Here is a 12593-nt window from a genome sequence, read left to right as displayed (position 1 = left end):
AGTCTAGCTAAGAAAATACACATAAAGATGGTATGTGGGGCGGGGGGAGCTGCTCAAGGGGAGACCAAGCACCTTTAAAGTCCAAATAGAAGCCAACAGTTGGGAGCAGTGAGCTGTCTCAGTGGGTAAGTGCTTGTCACCAGCCTGATCTCAGTCCCCAGGAGTCCACATGGAGGAGAGAACAGACTTACAGTCATGTTTTGACCAACGTGCATGCCTCACAGCACACATGTCCCTCCCATGCACATACATATTCTAAAAAGTGGACTCAGGAGATGGTGGCTCGCTCGGCATGGAGTGGCACTTGCTGGCAAGCCTGATAACCTGAATTAGATCCTTGGAATTTGCATAGTAGAAGGAGAGAGCCAAGTCCTGCAGTGTCCTCTGACCTCCAGATTATTCTGCCCATCTTGTCATCTCCCCAGACCCCCGAAACTACCTTATTTACAGCTTGTACAGTGCGTAGGCCTGATGAGGAGGGGCAGGTTATCAGGCTTGTGTATGGGAGGAGCATGTGTGCTCTGATGTCCTCAGATGCAGCATTTGGACTGATCTCATTGAGTAACATACTACAGAGCTGAAACTGTCCTGTTTACATGAAGAAAATAAGGTCCCAAGATGGGAGACACTTGCCCAGGGTTTTCAGTGAGGCAGATGCGAGCCCAGTAATCCACTCCTCCCACATAGGTCAGCATCCAACACCCAAGCTTCCAAGCCTCGGTTGGAACATGTATTCAGTGCAGAGTGAAGTAGGGCTCTAACCTGCCCCGTTGTAATTTATCATGTCTTTACACACAGTTAATAATTAACATGTTCATTTGCAACACCATCTGTCATTAATGTTTTTCATCACTAGGTCTGTTTAACCTGTTTATTGATCTCTTTGGCTATCACAAGGCTAGCTGCCACTGCTCTGTACACTGGGGCATCTGCTACACCAGTCTCCCATCTGTGACTCACAGGGATTTCAGAATTGATTTGTTCTACTGAACACAAGTAATTTCAACTAAATTTATAAAGTTTTTGAAAATGAGTGTCTGAACACTGCCTACTTATCTGTGATCATAACATGGATCTTTAATGACTTTCAGCGAAGCTCAATAGTATTCTCCACTGTTATAAATTTGAGGTAAAATCCTTGTTAGTTTGGGGAGCGGGTCTATTTTCTGGCTGTTGTATTTTTTTATGGTCCTCGAGTATAACCAGGATTCTTTCATGCTCTGCACATGCTCTGTCCCTGAAAGACACCCACCTAGGCTGCTACTGTAAGAGACATCTTCTTGAATTTTTACTTGTCAATGAATTGAAATGCCTTTAGTTCCCCACAGATCTTAAATCTAGCAGCACCTCTGAACTCCTCTGTACTTTCTACTAAGTTCTTTCTTCTTTTCACCCTTTTTTCATCACACTGGTAGGACCCAGCAAAGCCACCAGAAGCAGTGACAGGGAGTCCTCGCTACCCTGACCTTTCCTCACTCATAAGCAGCCCTTGCTGTTGGCTTTCTCTTAATTCTTCGTCTATTAAGGGCTCTGTTGTGGTTTTGGTTAAATAGGTATTGAATGTTACCTGGCTGCATAACCTACTTCACTTCCCCTCACTTCCTGATGGCTACTTGAGTTCCCCAACCTTCTTCAACCAAGAGTAATTTCATGAACTCAAACACACCCGGGCTGAATAGAGACTAGAAACAAGAAAAGCTACTTCCACAGTCCAGAGCTGCCTGCTTGCTTCTAGGGTAGACTGTGCTTGGGCCTGGTGAGAGAGAGACTGCCCTGAGGGAGGCTGGAACCCCTCTCTGTCAGTTACAGAAGCACCCAGGAAGCAGGCAACATGGCTGTTGCAGCAAATATTAGGGGTTCCTACTCCTCCTTGGGTCATTTAGTTCCCAAGTAAGACACAAAAATAGCCCCGAGATATCACCTGCATGTTCTGCTTGGGCCTCTCCTATTCCAATGCATGGGGCTCAGGGCCATGCGCTCACGATCCACCTTCCCATGGCACTTCCTCTTCTTCCTCCCCTTCTCCTTGTGGTCTCTCTTCAGACACCGCATGGGACTGGAAGCAAGCACCAGACCAAACTTCTACAGGGGGTTTAGTATACTCAACATGGTTGCCAGACTCGAAGGGAGGAAAAGCAGGGACCTTCCTGCCATTCTCAGATGTGGCTAGTTTGCCAGCTCCCTCTGTTAGACCCTCTGACCCAGCCTGGGGACAGCATGCCATTTTCTTCTCTCAGCAGTGGAACACATGGGCTACAGACTAGATGGCGCAGCAGTTAAGAGCACATAATGCTGTTGCAGAAAACCCAAGTTGGTTCCTAGGATCCACATCAGGTGAGTCACAATAGTGTGTAACTCCAGACAGGACGTCCTCTTCTGGTCTCCAAAGGCACCTGACCTGCACTCACACCCACATATCTACACATAAATACACACAAGTATACATAATTTAAAAATACAATCTTTTTTTTTTCTCTCCAGTAGAATATTGGAGAAATAGTGTGTGGAAACAGGTTTCCCAGGTATGAAGGCACAACATACTTATTGCCTAGTACTGCGCTCAATAGCTCTGTCTGCTGTGTGGGATCTTTGGTCCCACGAGACTTAAGAGGCAATGACTGCTGTCTTCACTCCAAGAGTTGTCTGCAGGTAGAACAGGGTATACATTGTACCAGCAATAGGTGCTTCAGGGGATGCAGAGTCTGATTCCACAGAACTTTCATGTTGACTCTGACAGGAAGTACTCTATCACAGCAAGTGAACAGAGCCATCAGCCAGGAACTTTGTAGAGTAGATGGGTATGTGCCCGCGGTGGCCTGATGGTCTATAGAGTGAGCTCTGGGTGTGAGATGAGCAGCTAACGGAGGTGCCATCATCATCGGGGAGTGTTTTAGGCTGGAACTACTGGGTTCACAGCAGCACTCCATAGGATTCTCTGCCATTTGTGCTTTCATGCCTTTGATCCTGGAGGCTGACCTGCCTATTTCTTAAGAGCTAGATAGAGAGCCTTTATATAAGCCACATGCAAACTGGATCAGGTACAGAATAGGGATTAGAAAGCAAAGACCTCCAGAGTCCAATCTTATTAATGGAGGGAGTATTTCTCAGACCACCTTCACGCAGCACTGTGGCACCAACAGGGGCTTTATTGGTGGGACTTAGAACTGCGGCAAACCCTGGCATGCAGACTTGGTACAGGTGCTAGGAGAGCAGAGATGAGAAGCCTCCATGGGAACTGCTGCTCAGGGCGCTGTGTCTCTCCTTAGTTCTTACAGGCAAGTTTGCGGGCAGACAGTTCAGCACTTCACAAACTGATGGGTGACCTCGAAAATCCCCACAGACTCCTGAGCCTTTTCATCATAGTCTGTCCAGTCCTATGAAATAAGAAGGCAGCATTAGCCTTTCAAGGCAGAACAGTACAATGTGGACAGTGGAGAACCAGAAGTTCCAAAGCCCAATCCAGGCTCTGACTCAGCTAGTCATGAACGCAGGAGACCTTTAAGCGGACCACCCAGGCCTAAACTCCATCTCTTGGTCTTCTAACCAGGAAAATCATGTCATTTTCCCAAACTTGAGTTCCTTCCTTTATTAAAAAAGAAAAACAGGAGACTTTAGAGTGAATGTTAAAAGAATGAAATGAAACATTTCATTTTCCATTTGTATGAAAACACACTTAGCACAGTAACCAGGGGCACAGAATGCTACCTACTGCTGTCAAAAGGAGCCAGGTAAATAGAATGAGCCGGTGTTCTTCCTTCCCAGCTAGAGCAATAGACTCATCTATCTACAGGGTTGAATCAATACTACAGTGATCACTGCAAACACTTCAGCTACTGTTCCTAGAGAAACAGAGTTAGCTTCTCATAAGCATCTGGTCACACAACTTTCATCAACCAGTAAACACCTCTGCTTCATAGGTTTGTTTAAGAGTAGCATATTTACTATATTTATATTGCTCAGCCAGCAGCACTGTGACGTGGGCCTAAATGAAGCTTATCTACTGTGCACTTTCCATGTCAGGCACACCAGCCTTCCTGCATGCATAACCATGGGATCGCCTGGTGGTGACCATGCTGGAGGAATTGCAGTCAGCAATGAAGCTTATGGAGTTCGGGTGACCGTTCAGCAGAGCAGCCATGGGTGTTCCTTGGAGAGGCAGAGGCCCGATGGTGCTCAGAGTGCCTCTTGCTGCTGCTGCTAGGCCTGATCATGCTTCATACTTGGATGTTCTTCTTGTGTTTGTGGTAGTGTGGTTATTTTGTGGGAGAGTCCCACCCCTCTCTGGGCAGTTTACCTGTAGCACTTAAGTGCGATGACGGTCTCCCCAGGACAGTGCTGTTTAGATGGGTTAAAGACTCAGCTGAACTTTCTGAGAATAGTTTAAAGATACAAGTGGCCAGGGCTGCTTATGAGGGATCTAGAGAAGATTGCAATAAAACTAAAAAAAAAAAAAAAACAAAAAAAACTTTTTCCAGCTGGATGTGAGATTTACAGGAGTAGGAAATAAGAACAGGGAAATTTCGGGCATTGCTAGCCCACGTGTCTTGCCTGTGAGAGCCAGGCCAATGATCAAAAAAGCAATTATGTTTCTGTAACTAAGGTTACTGAGTCTCCTGTCATGTAGCTTACAGACATATTTACAGGTTTTTGGTATGCACCTGGAGAAAACAGTTGTAAGAGGAAAACACATGAGCCTGTTGGGAGTGAAAGAGAAGGAAAGTAGATGGTTAGCAAGGTCAGCTCAGCAAGGCTTTGTAGACTAGAACAAAAACACCAGTCGGCCACACGGTACCACAAACTGCTGCCAGCCAGGACAAGAAAACTGGCTGAAATATACTTTGACTGCATAAACTTTGTTAATCAATAATAAAAGCATTACTGCTTTGGGATAAAGATGTGATTATGGTAGGAAAGATGGTGGGGGCGAATGTTTAACTACATGTGGGCTTCTGGGGAAATTTGTTTTCTGAAATATGTGACTTATTATGTAGTGATTTCTGTGTAAAGACTTCTGTTATGAGTAGTATATGAGGAATAAGAGAAAAAATAACATTAGCGAGAACAGGAGGAAATACAAGCTTGCTTCAACCATAACACGTCTATGCATCATCTTACTGCCACCTTCACAGGTCCTCCTCAGAACCCTGGCCTGCTAGAGCTGGACTCTAGCCACTGCCCTTAAACATTATATTTATGGCCATTTCCATAGCAGAATCACCAACCAAAGGCACAAACATCTGGAGCTAACGCAGAAAAGAATTCCCACCAGGTACCATGGAACACCTTACAGGCTCCCCAAGTCTCACCTTTTCTTGCAGATTAATGTCACTGAAGACTGTCCCTGACTCCACACCGTCAGCAGCAAACCCAGCCTGCAGGAGACAGGAAGGCAGCAGGGAGGGTGGGGGAAAGAAGGAGCCTGTGAGGACCGGCCCAGGGCTGCTCTTCCTAGCAAAGCCCTCAAGGCAACCTCAGAACAACAGCTGCTCCCGAAAATCTCGGGTTCCCAACTTACTCGGCACTGCTGTGGTATCTAAATTACAGCCCTGGCCCAGAAGACTGCCTTGGTTTCCTTTCTGTTGCTGTGATAAGCAGCAGGACTCAAAAGCAACTTGGGAGAGCAAGGGTTAACTTTTCATACAGCCCATTATCCAGGGACACAAAGGCAGGATCCTACAGGTAGGAACTAGAGCAGAGGCCATCTAGGAAGAGTGCCTCCTGGCTTGCTCAGCTATTTTTCTTTCCCATCCTTTCCCCAATTCATTCATTCTCTCATATTCTCTTTCTTTCCCTCCCTCCCTCCTTCTCTCCTCCCTCTCTCCCTCCCCCGTACGCCCTCTCTTGAGACAGTGTCTCACTATGTAGTTCTGGTTGACCTGGAACTTACTATGTAAACCAGGCTGGTTTTGAGCTCACAGAGATCCACCTGCCTCTGCCCCTCAAGTGCTGGGATTAAAGGTGTGTAACCATGTCTAGCCTCAGCTATTTTTCTTATATAGCAATTGGGACCGTTCTCCAGTTGAGGGTCCCTACTCAGGTGGTTCTAGTTTGTGTTATCAAAAAACCAAGTTAAAGGCCGGAGTGGGGGTAAGCTCTCCCATCACTCTATCTGCTCAAGGACCTGGGTATGCACCCCACTCCCTCTCTGAACCTTAGTTTGTGGGGTATTTATTTGGTGAGACAGGGTCTCTCTGATATATCTGGCATTCCTGGAACTTGCTATGTACACTGGGTTGTCTTTGAACTCAATAGAAATCCACCTGCCTCAGCCTCTTGAGTGCTGGGATTATAGGTGGAATGCACTATGCCTGGCTCTGAACCTGGGTTTTATTTGTTTTTTGAGACAGGTCCTCAGGGATTCCAGGCTGGCCTTAAACTTTTTATCTGTGATTTTGTTTATGAGATGGGGATGCCGATACCATCTTTTCTAACTTACCCCACAGATTTACTGTGAGTAAAAATGTACAAACAAGAGGATGAGCACTGACTATAAGATTCAGACAGACCTGGGTTCAAATCCAGCCCCTGCTTACTAACGGACTCTGGCACACTACAGTCTCTGAAGTTCCCTTGTCTAAAGACTAGGATGAATCACTGTTTAGGTTACAGTGAGGATGAAATGAAGTAGCACAGAAAGGTGATGGGCATGGAACACAGCACACAGTAGGCATTTCATACGTGACAGTTACTATTCATAGACTTCCTGATTTGTGTTGTAGCTCAGTGCTAGAACAAGAAGGGAAAAGCAAGATGGAGAATTCCTATTTCAGTCTCTGTAAGAAGCAAAGTTCGCTTGCTTCATCCCCACCCCAGAGAGCCTTAAAGCCACATACCTGGGGCTGGAAGTCAACTGGTTCAAGGCCCCGGCACTCAAACTCCACTATCGTCTTGAACTTCTCATTGTCTTCAGCCTGGAAAGGAAGTGTATTGAGGAGGCAGGACCAATGGAGACCACCTCCTCCAATGCCCTCTGCCCTTTCTACCTTGTGGGCCCTAACTACACCACTGAGCCTAGAACAGGACCCAGAACAAGTTAGCCCTTTATAAAAACAAAACGCCTGTCTTGGGTACTGCTCCAGAGAGGACCTCTGTAGACACAGGTTGTGCAGAAGAGTGAGGATCCTTGGTCAACCTTCCTGCATGTCAGCAGAGCAGAGGAAACCCGGCCTACTTACTGTAAGGATCTGAATCATGCACTGAGAGCCAAGCACTGGGTCAATGAATGGTAAGTGACCAAGAAGACAAGAATGCTAAGTTACAAGGGCTCTAGACCGTCCACATGGTCCCAGTAAGCACACCATGGCCTTTGGATAACCAGCCACCATGTCAGGCTGGAGAGATGGCTCAGAGGTTCAATTTCCAGTGGTTGTTAGAGATGGTAGCTCATAACTATCTATAATGAGATCTGGTGCCCTCTTCTGGCCTATAGGCATACATGCAGGCAAAATGCTGTATACATAGAAACCCTGTCTCAAAAAACCAAATAAACAAACAAACAAACAAACAAACAAACAAAACAGAAACCAAACATCCACCATGTCATGAGGAAGGCTGGGTGTATGGAGAGCGCACCTCTTGGGAGGTGGATAGCCAGGAGCCCTGCCTACCTCACCCCTGGGCTCAGACTGCCCAGACTGTCATCCTGTGTACTTTTAGGAGGAAACTGCAGTATTACCCAGTGGATGATGTGGATATGGTGGACAAAAGATACGGAGCAAGTGAGCACTGAGTTGGTGCATGAGAGAGTAAATACGCAGGAGACGTGGTGTCAAGTACCTGGCCTCTCAGCATTCAGGAGGCTGAAACAGGAGTATGAGTTTGAGCCAAGCCTGGGCTACCTAGTGAGACCTAGTCTTAAGCAAAACAAAGAGTTAAATACATGGGACCATGTCCAGGGGCAGGCCACTCTGATGCAGCTACTCTCGACCCCACTCCTAGCCATCAGTTCAGATTTAATCCCACCATCCCTGACACTACAGCAGGAAACTTACGTTGTAAGCCTTGATGGTGCTGCTCAAAATGTCTGAAATATAAAAAGGAAAAGTTGACTTGAATCTCTACCCAGACTCCACTCAGGTGCCCAGACACAGCCTGGGAAAGAGAGAGACCTGCACAGGTTTTAGTATTTCACACCTAGGTCCACCCCTTGACAACACAAGCCTGCTTCCAGTCACCCTGGAAGAGCCTGGTAGGCAGCACCCGACCTACCAATAGAGTTTTCCCGTGCACATAGCTTGCACTTCTGGACCATGGAGGCACTGCCTCGGCCTCCTTTCAGCGCCACGCTGTCCTGACAAGAAGCAAACAGAATTTCTAGTCATGTAACAGCTAGACGTAAGGGTCCCAGAGAGATCTCATCCCACCACCTCATCCAGTGGAACAGACTAAGACCACAGAAGTGAGTCACTTGCTGACAAGTGACAAGAGGGTTGAGGAGAGCTCAGTAGTAGAGCATGCTCAGTAGAGTAGTAGTAGAGATATGCAAAGCCCTGGATTCAATCCCCTGGGTGGGGCAGAAGCCTAAGGAGTCTTCCCCTGGTTGAGAAAAAAAGTCCCTCTTGATTTTGAACTCTGCCTCAAAGATGTCTGTTGTTCCCTGCGAGGGTCACATTGGTGCTCTCTCAACACCTGCCGTGCCCCCCCCCCCAAGTGGCTAAAGGAAAGAAAGATGAAATCCAATTTCCCCAATTTTCTGCCCAGGAGCATGTGGTAGGGACCATTACCATCAGCCGGATGTATTGCCACTTCTCTGAAATCTCACCACAGTTGCCACATTTCATCTTGGGGAAGGAAAAGAGTATTATTAGTTGAGCAGGTAGCTTCCTTAGACACAGGGGAAGGGGAAGCACGGTGTAAGGCCAGCTCATAGCCTACTGCCTTCTCTTAATTTATCTTAGATGCACTCTCACTGTGTAGCCCAAATGTGTTTGAACCTGAGATCTTCCTGCCTCTGCTTTCCAAGTACTGGGATACAAGTGAGTGCCTCTAGACCCATCCTATCTTCTAGGGGATTCTTACAGCATCCAATAGGGACATGAGCCGATTTATCTCCAAGTAAGAACAAGGTGTTTCTGATGTTGGCACCCCTGCCCTCCTCTAGAATCTGTGCCATTTGGCTGGGGACTCCAGGTTGTCTCAAGCCCCCAGCAACTCTGCTGGTTGGTTCTGTGCTTAGGGGTCCTGAGTCTGGGGTTAACGGGTTGTCATTTTGTTTCTGTTTCTCTCTCCTTTGTTATTCTGTGTTTCTTCAAGTCAAAGTTCTTCAGATGGGCCCTGGAACTCCTGCTCCAAACATTTTGAAATAGGAGCTGTGGGTGCGATGGTGTTGCACTTGTCTAGTGCTGGGGCGGGGGTGGCGGAATAAGAGTGATCAGTTATGGCTTTGGTTGGGTATGTGAGGCACTGAGATAGACTAGGAGAATAAAGCACAGCCTGGGACGATGAAGGGTGTCACACTGTTTGGGCCTCTAGGGCAGGGTACCTACCCAGTTTACTAGCACTGTGTGAGGTCAAAGGGTGGCCAACTTTCCCAATAAGTAAAGCCAGCAAATAAAACAAGGTGGGTTTATTCACTATATTAAGTAAGCACAGGGTCCCTTCAAATGATATTTTGTTCCGTGTATGTTTATAAACTAAGAGCTGGAAGGATTTCACATCAGGAGAGTGCTAGCGTGAGGCCCCAAATTCAGATATACCCGCCAGAACAGAAGAGGGATAAAACCACAAAACTCCACCGTGTGAGGAGGCCGAACATCTGTAATCCTAGTAAGAAGATCAGGAGTTCAAAGTCATCCCTCGCTACATAAAGAGCGCAAGGCCAGCCTAGATTACATAAGACTAACGTTTAATCAATAAAAATAAAATCTAAAATTCCATCCTGAAGATCTCACTTAGATGCCTGGTTAAGCACCTCAGACCCGGTGGAACTTTTAGAAAAGCTCCCAGTTCAACACTGTGATCAAGGCTGGGCCCTGAGCCCTAAGATGCCCCACTGCCTCCGGATGCTCCTCCCTTCCCTAGAGGAACCCGCCTTCCGTCGCACCTTCAGGTACCACCGGAAGTCCTCGCCCACTGGCCGAAGGTTCGTGACGTTCTCCAGCGTGGCTTTGAGCTGCAGTGCGATTTTCTGAGAAGAGGGCGGGACACGCTGAGTGCAAGGCCTCGTCCGCTCAGCTGCGTGCCACGCCCCACCCCGCCCCTCCCGACTCAAGCCCCGCCACCCGAGCCTCACGCCTTCCATTCTCTCCTGCTCTGAGCTCGCCACTCTGAGCCCCTCGCCGCCTCGGACCCATCTCTCACTGGGCTACTACCAGACGGGATGCCCCAATGGCGACTAGCCTCTCCTTACCCCCATAGCTGCCGGTCCACGTTAAGTCGCTGCGACAGCTGCTTTCCGACCCGTCGTAAAAGGCCGGCGTCGCCGCGCAGCCTCAGTGCGGGTGGGCGGGGAGCGGGGCGTTAGTGAGTGGTACTGTAGGCTGGCGTTTTCTAGCTTGTCCCTCCTTAACCTGCCGGGCTCGGCTGTTTTCGGTAGGTTTGCTGGAACCGATGTAAACGCAAATGCCAGAGATGGTTCCTGATTCTCAATCTGTGCCTTCACTGAGCAGGCAAGATAGTCGGGCTGGAAACCTCTGCCAGACCTCTCTAGGCTCTCGGTTCTCTATCCGACTTCTCACTACCTGTGGTCCTGAGGCTCAGATTACGCTGCAGCCTCCCAGATGATGGGTAGTCGCCCTCTAAACTGCCCACTGGATGTACACGATTTGATGCTGCGACTTTTCCCACAGGGTTGCCCTGTGTCCATGTCCTCGTGGTAGCTATGCCTGAACAGAGCTGACTTTCCCCCACCTTAGTCATATATTTAACCGACACTGCAGGAGCTGGGAGCACCAACATTCGAAAACATGCCCCATTTTTATTTTTTAGAGACAGGGTTTCTCTGTGTAATTATAGCCCTGGCTCTCCTAGACTCGCTTTGTAGACCTGGCTGGCCTCGAACTCAAAAGAGATCCACCTGCCTCTGCCTCTCGAATGCTGGGATTAAAGGCGTGTGTCACCATGCTTGGCTCCCACTTTTATGGCCCAGTCTTTTTAAATTTTATTTTGGTTTTGGCAGGTAGTATGTATGTGCTCCACATGCATGCAGCTCCCACCAAGGCTAAAAGAGGGCACCATAAATAACCCTCTTGTACCCTCCCCCCCCTCAGCCTGAAACCTGGCTGAACAGGTTTCACTGATAGCACGAAGAGAGCATGGGGGGGGGGGTTGGAGCCTGCCACCTTATCGTTCTACCACTCCCACTGCTACTGCCTGCCGCCTAGCAGTTCCGGAGTTAATCAAGTTGTCACCTGAAACTGGACTCCAAGGATGATTTGGCGGGAATGGGTTCCTTCCCCTTCTTCATAAACCAGTGCCTGGGAATAGTAAAATTGAACCTTGAGCAGACTAGTTGTCTTGGTTCCATTCTCTCTCCCGCCGCCTAGCTCCCTCTTCTCTTCCAGATTCCAAGATGCCTCCCAGGCTAGAACCCAGACATGTGAGCCGGCCGCAACACTCTGTGACACACTGATAGAGCCACCCTATGGATGTTAGGAACAGAAATGAGGTCATCTACTACAGCAGCAAGTTCTCTTAACCGCTGAGCCATCCCCCTGCCTGTTGGACACCACCAGACTGGTCTTTAAGTGTCTCAGAAGTCTGGCATCCTGACATGTCACATATTAATGATATCCCTAACGGAGTATGAAAAGTCTTGAGGATGCTTGGGACCTTGTCTCAGAATGGAATGTCTCTAAGGATATGTATTTAGGCTCGTGTCCCTTCAGACCAATGAACCCTATCAAGTCCCATTCCTTCTGATGCCATCTAATCAGCTATTTTCAGCAAGCCATGAAATTTAAGTAATGGCAAGAGAAAGTTCCTGCCAATCTACCTATTGAACAGTTTTCCTTCATACGGAAATAAAGGATATGTTAAAAAGCCCAGCCATTGGCTGGAGAGATGGCTCAGTGGTTAAGAGCACTGACTGCTCTTCTACAAGTCATGAGTTCAATTCCCAGTAACCACATGGTGGCTCACAACCATCTGTAATGGGATCTGATGCCCTCTTCTGGTGTGTCTGAAGATAGCTACAATGTACCCATATACATAAATAAAAAATAAATGCCCAACCACAATAAAATTTTATGCCCAAGAAGCTATGAATGCTAGTCAGGTGTTTTACTACTGAGCTATAACTCCAGCAATTAGTCATCTTGTAAATCTTCAGGGTTTCCATTTCCCTTGAAACTTAAAAATCCAGGTTGAACTATGTGTGGTGGCACCTGCCTAAAATCCCAGCACTTGGGAGACAGATCCCAAGTTCAAAGTCATCCTGGACAGGAAAGGGAGGGGAGGCGTGGTCAAAACAAAACCCAGGTACCTTGTCCTAGAATATTGCTAATGGGGTTCTCAACTTCAATGTATTGAAAAAAATATTCAGCAGTGTGTGTGCTAGCGCACACCCATGGCACAGCAAAGGGGTGGAAGTTCTGAGTCAGTTCTTGCCTTCCACCTTGCTCAGACAGGATCGCTTTCTGCTCCTGGGTGGCTTA

General features: G+C 47.7%; 1 protein-coding gene across 6 annotated transcripts; it reads right to left on the bottom strand.

Annotated features, from left to right (window-relative positions):
* Positions 1 to 2441: 2441 nt before the first annotated feature.
* Positions 2442 to 10460, bottom strand: Czib (CXXC motif containing zinc binding protein). Of its 6 annotated transcripts, none has more exons than NM_001347160.1 (8): positions 10349 to 10419; positions 10043 to 10126; positions 8724 to 8780; positions 8209 to 8290; positions 7992 to 8023; positions 6834 to 6911; positions 5307 to 5372; positions 2442 to 3374 (listed from the first exon to the last, which is right to left on the bottom strand). In NM_001347160.1, exons 1-8 carry the CDS (start codon positions 10352 to 10354, stop codon positions 3297 to 3299), a joined length of 483 nt encoding a protein of 160 aa, NP_001334089.1. In that variant the 5' UTR covers positions 10355 to 10419; the 3' UTR covers positions 2442 to 3296. The 6 variants fall into 6 exon arrangements, with proteins under 6 accessions (NP_001334089.1, NP_083030.1, XP_030109699.1 ...); XM_030253839.1 differs by having other exon boundaries at positions 2446 to 3583; positions 10349 to 10460; XM_006503439.3 differs by lacking the exon at positions 10349 to 10419 and adding an exon at positions 10232 to 10348 and having other exon boundaries at positions 2446 to 3583.
* Between the last annotated feature and the right edge of the window lie 2133 nt (positions 10461 to 12593).

This window comes from Mus musculus, chromosome 4, assembly GCF_000001635.26.
Source record: "Mus musculus strain C57BL/6J chromosome 4, GRCm38.p6 C57BL/6J".
Classification (NCBI taxonomy): domain Eukaryota; kingdom Metazoa; phylum Chordata; class Mammalia; order Rodentia; family Muridae; genus Mus; species Mus musculus.
The sequence above is the reverse complement of the archived record's forward strand: the minus strand, read 5'-3'. Positions and strand labels throughout refer to the sequence as shown.